Source organism: Acanthisitta chloris, unplaced genomic scaffold, assembly GCF_000695815.1.
Source record: "Acanthisitta chloris isolate BGI_N310 unplaced genomic scaffold, ASM69581v1 scaffold11349, whole genome shotgun sequence".
Lineage (NCBI taxonomy): Eukaryota > Metazoa > Chordata > Aves > Passeriformes > Acanthisittidae > Acanthisitta > Acanthisitta chloris.
In genome coordinates, this window is record NW_008690887.1 from 4,896 (window position 1) to 12,992 (window position 8,097).

The following is an 8,097-nucleotide window of genomic DNA, read 5'->3' on the forward strand; positions in this document are numbered from 1 at the left end:
CACTGGTTGAATGTTACATGTTAAATGTTCTGTCAGCCCTTCTGCTAATTGGAGATGCTGCAGTAATTGGTAGTGCTGAGTGTTAACTGTTCCTTCAGTGACAGACGAAATGGGGATCATTGAGGAAAACATCCTTCAGATCATCCCAGTGACAAAAATAAAATCCTGCATTGTCACTGAAATCCTGGCAATGCTTTGGCAACAGGACAGATGCTTAAAGTTAAGCAGCCTGCATGCAAGTAGCAAAGCATCCTTTGGTCCAGGTAATTAATTGTTTTCTAAGAAAGAGGACAAGCAAATGCTCCAGCCTTTGTTTCTAAGTGGCAAGATTTTATTAGCATCAGTATTTCCAGAGCAATTTTTGCAACCTGCAGCACTGTGCTTGGACAACACACAAACCCCTGTGTGCTGTGCATACCAAACTAAATGCTTGCTGTGGAAGAGCTCAGAGATGTTGTGTTTTTAACATTAAAAATAAGCCCAAACTGGATTTCTGGATTCCCAAAGTTAAGAGGGGAGGATTGAAAAAACTCAACCTAACCCACAAACAAAACCCTACACAAAAACCACCCCCCAAAACCACAACAAAGCGTTTTACACTGGGGACACTGGAAGGAAGCTTACTTAAAAGCAACTGCCAGTGCTGAACAGTATTTATCTCAATGCACTGTACGCAGCAGACTGGAGAATTTCAGTAGTAATTCACCATTTCCCCTGACCAGCATTATCTTCTGACATATTCCATAGGTAAGAAGCAAGAATGTGTTTAGCTCCTTCATTTTTTTTATGACTCCCATTCTGAAAGAGCATTTCAGCTGCAATTCTATAACACAATATCTGCACAGCACAAGCTCAGAGCAGTAACCATGCTGGCACCATGGCTGGGAAATCTTGCCTTTCTCTTTTACCTTCACAAACTTATAATCATCTCTTGCTGCTCATGCTTTTAAAGCTTCTTTAGAAATGCCACCTTTAACATCATAACCTGGCAGCTTATCTGCATTTGTGCAGCATCAGATCTGCTGCCCCAGACCCAAGAATTAATAATTTCAGTTAGTCAAAGACCATTAACTTTGACTTTTTGTTCTTGTGTATTCTTTAAAAACACTCATCAGTATACAGGTCAGCTTCTGCCCTCAGTAACATGTAAGACATAAGGCAGGAAAAACTCGGTATGCTAGAGGAAACAATGAGGGGCTTCAGCTCTTCTGAAAGTGAGAAAGCTGGAATATTTAAATGAAAATTGCTATTATTTGTGAACAATATGCAATGTAAGAAATTGTCCTGATAGTGCTTGCCTCCTGAATTAATCAGCTTTCCTGAGACTCTAGAAACTACCCCATTGAGTTTACTGAGCTAGAGAGCGACACGGATGTGACACTAAGAGTCCTAAGCTGGACAGAATCCCTCCCCAGTAGCTTTTTCATGGCAAGAGCTGTGAGCCTAAATAACCAAACTGACAAATTGATAAATAACCAAATCGACAAAAACTCTCTCAGTTCGACCTAAAGAAGCCTGGAAGTGTAACCCTCATTATCCCCACCGAACCCACACAGCAGCAGAACAATGGATCCCTAGCAGATGAACATGAAATTCAGAGCAGCCCCTGACTCAAGCTTCCCCACACAAGAGCACAGCCCATTAACCAACCACCACACATCCTTTTGGCATTTGTCTTAATATCAGAGGCATCAGAAAGGCAGAGTAGGAGAGCACACTACCTCCTTCCCACCCTCACCTCCCCTCTTTAATGTGTTTTTACAAGGGGGGTTGACCCAAACCAAACCCTCCAATTTCAATCTGCACATCTCAAAGGTTAGGAGCAGGCATATGTGGATTCTGGTTTGTTTCCTTATGAATAGAGGAAGCTTACTTACCTCAATGCTTGGATCCAGGGCTAGAATCAGAGTCACTTCACTGAAACAAAGAGTCTCAAACTGAAGAACACCTTCAGGCTCCTCTGGTGATGATCCAGTACCCCCATTTCTATGGAAATAAGCACCCCTTTTTTGGGATAGCACTCATGCTAAAACAGCTCCTTGCAACTCTAGAGTTGAAGTTACTAATGCACATCTTTACACATGAATTATTTCCTACATCTATGTTTTGACAATACACTTAACTGGAATATTTTTCATGCACAAGGTGTACAAAATGAGTCAATGAAGTGTTTTTCCTTAAACCACTGTCATACATGTATTTTGTTAAAGGAACAAGGGCTCTAAACCCTACAAATACAGACAGTATCTGGCATCTGGACTGTGGCACGATGTAGCCTTCTGCCTTTATGGTGGTGTTCGTACAGGGTATGTCAGAGGCTATTGGAAACCTCTGAGGTATGCAGGTGGCTGTCCATTTTCAGGGCATGGTGAAAGTCTCTCTCATGACTATGGTCCTTTAAAGCTTCGCCTTGGTTCCACTTGACACGCACAAGTTCCTGACGAAGGGCATTCCTACTTTTGTAGGACAGAAGGAATTTTAAAGGGCTTTATTCAGTTTTAGTGCTTAAGCATAGGAAAAATGAAAGAAAACAAAAAACCCCCAGCCTAACAATACCTTCCCACCACCCCCCAAATGCCTCATAGCATCTACACCCATCTTCTGCTTCCTCTCCTCTCTCTTTCAAGTGATGCAGTGTGACCAGTGTCTTTCTACTGCCCTGCCAGCACCCCCATAACTGCTGTGCATACAAGGACTTTTGAAGACTGGACTGTAGCTGGAACACTACTCAGGAATGTGCCATCACGTCATCATTCAGTGCTGCTGCATCCTTTTCCGGTTTGGATAGAGGATGCTCTTCCCAAACCCACTACAACCTCTGCCAGCTGCAGGAGATCTCCAGGTTTTCCACAGCGACAAATCTGGCACAGAAAACCCCAGACATGAAACACTCATGGCAGTGAGCTGCGGCTTGACACGTAAGCGGAGAACGCACAACTGAGAAAAGCTCACAGGAAGGGCATGACGACAACCATGCGTATGAGTTGATGCAACAGCAGCTGGGCCTTGCAGTTAACATCTGTTTCCTGCATCCTCCCTCCCCCTTGCTTCTTTTACTGTACTGGGGCTCAGGTGGTTTGAAGCCTCTTGGGTTAGTTGAAATTACAGTGTCGAGGGTGGCACTTTTGGAGCAAGTTTGCGCAAAATAGAAGGTGATGCTGTCGGATCCCTTGCTCATGGTGTGTTGGGTAACAGGACACTCTTCAAGGCTCAGGGCCCACAGGGGGAAAAGTCAAGAGGGTCGAGGGCTCTCAGGGCCCCTGCTGGGTTATGTGGCTCTTGTTTCTAAGGACAGGGTCCTCATAACTGCTAGCACAAGGTGGCATGGAGGCTTCCAAGGGTAAGCCCTGCTGTTGGTATCCATAGTTGACATTCCCACAAGGGAAGTGGCGGAGCCTAAAGAGAGGCACTTCTTTAACACTTGCAGTTAGGGAAGATGGCTCTAATAGCAGGGAGGAGCCTGGCAGCCTGCCAGTCACAATGTTGGGCCCCACAGTGCAGTTTCCTTCCTGTCCCAAATTCTCCCTCTCGGGCCTCTCCTTCTCCAGCAGAGAACTGTTTTTGCTGGCCTGTTTCTCTGCAAACCAGGAACCGTAGGTTGGATTCCAGAGGTTGGTGGGCTTGTTTCTGGAGCCCCGGCTTTTGTGCAGCTCAGAAGGGGGATTTGACTGGGCATAGGCCATGTTGATATGTCCCCCCACTGAGCCTGACTGCACCTTCCCCGGCACTGGCTGTTCCAAGGCTCCCACTTTCCCTAGCAATTTTCCAGCGGTGATGGCTGGAGGCAGGGGTGGTGGAGATGGCAGGGTTTGCTTGTCATCCTTTCTGTCTTGGTGTGTGGAGACCAAGAGAGGAGGAATTCCTTCTGGATCATCGGGGTGCATTGCCACCTTCTCCTCCTCCTCAGCTGATGGGCCATATTCTACTGGCAAAGCAGTGTTGATGACATCCGGATCCTGCCAGAGGGAACAACGAGAATTTCTCAAAGTCTGCAGTCATCATGCCTTGAATAAAAACCTGACACACCTGACAGTTGTCATGCTATGATCACAGCACATCGTTCCCACTACCCAGGGCCCATGTTTCATGTGTAGGGGATGGAGACAAAATGCAGTTGGCTGTGAGATGCAATGGGATACCTTTAAAATCAAAGGCTTTAAAAAAGAAAATAACTCTAAAACTCACTATAGAGAGGGACAAAACCAATGAAAAACATTTTTTTATGTCCAGCCAAATTTCCTGTGGGAATGTTGTTTTGGAATTTGTATCATCTTGGAGTTCTTAACATCCTCAGATAATACTGAGAAAATTTCAGACATGAGAGTATTGTCTCCACACAACAAGGGAGGAATGGGAATGCAGAGAGAAGGTGCTCTGACAGACTTCCTTGAAGCCTGAATCCATAGGGACTGTGGTTCTCAGCAATTTCAGTGGTTTTGAAAATTAAACTTGAGGGAAAGTGTGATGATCTGGGCAACCTTTAATTATTGCTATATGCCATGGCAAGCTACAGATAGCAGAAAAAAATGCCTCCCAATTGCAGGATCCAAACACACATGAAAACCAGATGAAGCTTCCCAAACAGCAAACTGACTGAGGAAAATAACAGTGAAACCATACAAGGAGCCTGCACTGATGCAAGCAGCAAAACATTTTCCAAAATACTTTACTCCTCATAAGCTAAACTGGTGGTAAAAAAATAAGTAAATCATATTTTTGCCTGGAAAACCAGCTGCATCCTTCCCCCATTGCCTAGCCTTTAGAATCCCCATTCCTTTAGACTGGCTGTCTCCACCTGCCTTCTCCAGCACAGTCAGATTCTGAAAATTGCCAACAGCTGCTGAAACCACCTGCAAAGGGTGCTCTGAGCTGGGACCATTTCTATTAAGTGCTGACTATGTCTTAAGGGTAAATGCTGGCAGGGAGTGGCTGGGATGAGGTATGTGAAATGTGTGCAGGTGCTGGCCTGTCTTAGTTCTTTTGTGTGTTGGAATCTGTGCCTTTATAAAGGAGCAGCAGAGCTACAGGTGCACTGTTTGTAAAGCTGTGTAAACTTGTGCAAGCCTGTGCCTTTCAGCAGTGAAAGACAAGAAGGATCAAGCACCCAATGAGGTAAACATCTCAGCCACTGGTTCCAGGCTGACATCAGTCTCCCTGGACTACTGACTGCAGTATTGCATGTTGCTTTCTCATCTTGTGTTCCGGCTTGTCTAGACCACTCCTCAGGAAGAACCCTCTCCACCCATCTCATCTGAGACCAATACCTGAGTGCAGTACTCAATTCTCTCCAGGATTATGGCAAAATTTGGTCGGTCTTCAGGCTGGTGCTGCCAACACTGGGTCATAATGCGGTAACTGAAAGGGCAGAACAGGAGATGCTCAGCAACAGCAGATCCTGTGATACGTAACAGCTAGTCATAGTAGCTGAGAAATCATAAGCATTTATTACCACTCTGACTTCTAACCTTCTTCTTTGCTTTCCCTGGAGTTGGGCAACTGATGTACTGGCAACCACTGAAATGTGACCACCAGTGGGGCAAAAATCCACAGCCCATCAGAAAAATAGCCACCTGAAATCCCTTGGAGAGTTTAGTAAAGATAGGCAAGGCTACAGATAAAAGAGCCCAGTTCTCCCTATTTGTGAACAGTCTTATGTATTGTAGTTTCACAGCTAACCTACGACACAGAAATATTGCATCATCTTTGAGCAAACAAGCAGTGGCCAGTACTTCTCAAAAGGGCCAAACAGAAAAATTAAATATTAGAGAAATCACTGGCACCCAAGTTCAATAAGGCAGATCAGCCACAATTAGATCAATCTTAAAAGTCATTAACTTTTGAGTAGAGGAAAAGCATTTGAAACAGAAACTTATTTGTATGAATATATTGAAGTTAAAATCTCATACACAGGGCCAGGACAGTTTTTAGGTGGATCCATCCTTCCTCCATTGGTGACAAACTCCAGGACCTCCTGGTTACTTTTGCTAGGGTAGGGCATGTATCCCAAAGACAGTATCTCCCACAGCAATACACCAAAGGACCTGAATACAGAAGCAAAGGAAAACAAAGTGAAGGATACAGGAATGACCATCAACGAGGGGCAATGTTCAGTACTGTCATCACTGCTCAGGCAGCTGGTGGAAATCCCTGCTGCAGGATTCGGACATAAGTAAGCTGCACATTTGTAACAATCTAACAGTAAACTCTGAAACATTTGGTAAATTGTAGTAGTTGACTGTTAAGTGAGTGAAGTCTGAGATACAGATGTAAGTAAATACAGTTGCTTTGCCCTTTTACTCAGCACTGTTCAACTAGATGTAACAAAAGTGAAGGTCATGTTACAGTTTCTGAGACGTCAGCCACTGCTGGAGACAGGACTGAGTGGAGCACTGAACACTCTGGTAAACTTTTCCTACAGCTGCCCTGCATGAAATAGCATGCCAGAAAATCCCCACCTGTAGCTCAGAGTACTATAAAAACATTCCCTAGCTAACATCACAGCCCTGGTCCTGCAAAGCCCTGGGAACAGTGGCTGGGACAGGACCCTCTCCAAAGCATTCACTTGGAAATCACATCACTGGTTAAAAGATGCAGCAATGGGAAACTTCTCTGCTTGGTGTCAAGACAGGCAGCAGCTCAGCTGTACCAGAGCATGGACCTCCACCTCTCTGCTGGGGCTTGTTCATGAGTTGTGTCCTGACCACCAGCCTCTTCCCCTTCACACATGTCCCAAGCTCCTGCCTCCTGCTAACCCAATTTTCCTCTTCATCTCTGGCCACCAGCAACTCAGGAGCTTACAGGGCTACTGCAGGCCAGGAGAAAAATAAAAACCACAACACACCTTTTCTCTGTCACTGGCAGGATGGATCCTGTCTGCAGTCTTCTATGCTGCATATCTAACATTTTCCTCCCTATAGCAGCAAAGCAGCACCTGCATCTGCTCCAACCTCCCTTCCCTGCCTGCTCACTTCCCCAGCAGCACCCTCCTTTGCATGGGTCTGATCTTTCTATTCCCTCGTCTCCTTCAAGGCTACTGGCTTTGAAAGACCCAGCTTGTCTTTTTAGTACAAGAGAAATGAACCAGAACATGTGTTTTTTACAAAATATTCACACTTTACAAAAGTGGTTACAACACAGACCAGATAGAGAAGGAAAGGAAGCGCACCATGTGTCTGTTTTTGATGTAAATATCCCTTCCATGAAAGCCTCAGGAGGCATCCATTTGACAGGCAACATTGCACACCCACCCTTCCGGTAGTAGCTGGCTCTGCAAAGAACAAACAAACCTGAGAGTTAGCCAGGAATTCATAAAATGCCAATAATTTGGGATTTCTACAATTACAAACACTAAAATTATGAGTCAGAGGATAGACTAATTTAGGCAAAACAGCATGGCAGAGAAAATGCTGAAGACAACACTTTCTTTTCATAAAAGTAGTAGAAATGGGCAAACCATGGAAGGACTGTTTAAACCTCACTTCAGGCCTGATCGGGTGAAGCAATTATTCTCATCTGTGTGCATACTCCTAGTGAACTACTCACAGTAAACTGCTGCTGGCAGAGCCATCCTCCTGCCCTTTTCAGGCACAGCAAGATCTCCACCTCACCTCACATGTGGTAATCTTGAGCATCCCCACCAAAAATAAACAAAGCCTATCCCATACGTGCCCAGTCTAAAGCACTGCAAGGGAAATCCAAAACTCTTTGTAAGAATGAGGAGCTTGATGAGGAGGATGCTTGGCCATCAGAGATGGGGAACTAATACAAAAACCACCTCCTGTGCTCCTGAGACAGGAATTACATCAGTCCTTTATTGCTGCTGTCATTTAAAATAAAGCCTACAAGCTCCAAATCCTATGCTGCCAGCTGCTGGAGGCTGCTCATGCAAGCTGGTATCACTGATCATAACTACACAGCCTGAGCATCCAGAGGATATTCCTGGACAAAGAAACAAGTGCAGACTTCAAAGGTGCCTTTGAGAGCTCAGCACCAAAGTGTTCATCTTGGCAGTCAGTTCTGCTGATTGTGTGAGGGTGACTACTTTGTCCCAGCAGAGCCCCATCTGACAGTGGAGCAGCATGGGGGTTCTTTGTGAAG

General features: G+C 45.1%; 1 protein-coding gene across 1 annotated transcript in view; it reads right to left on the minus strand.

Annotated features, from left to right (window-relative positions):
• Positions 1 to 3,251: 3,251 nt before the first annotated feature.
• The window catches only part of ALK (anaplastic lymphoma receptor tyrosine kinase), a gene marked incomplete at its 5' end in the record, with an annotated part of 32,747 nt that continues 27,901 nt past the window's right edge, over positions 3,252 to 8,097 (minus strand). Inside the window, 4 exons of the mRNA XM_009082007.1 lie at positions 3,252 to 3,956; positions 5,265 to 5,355; positions 5,907 to 6,041; positions 7,166 to 7,267. Coding sequence (XP_009080255.1) covers positions 3,252 to 3,956; positions 5,265 to 5,355; positions 5,907 to 6,041; positions 7,166 to 7,267 — 1,033 coding nt within the window. The remainder of the gene's footprint in view (positions 3,957 to 5,264; positions 5,356 to 5,906; positions 6,042 to 7,165; positions 7,268 to 8,097) is intronic.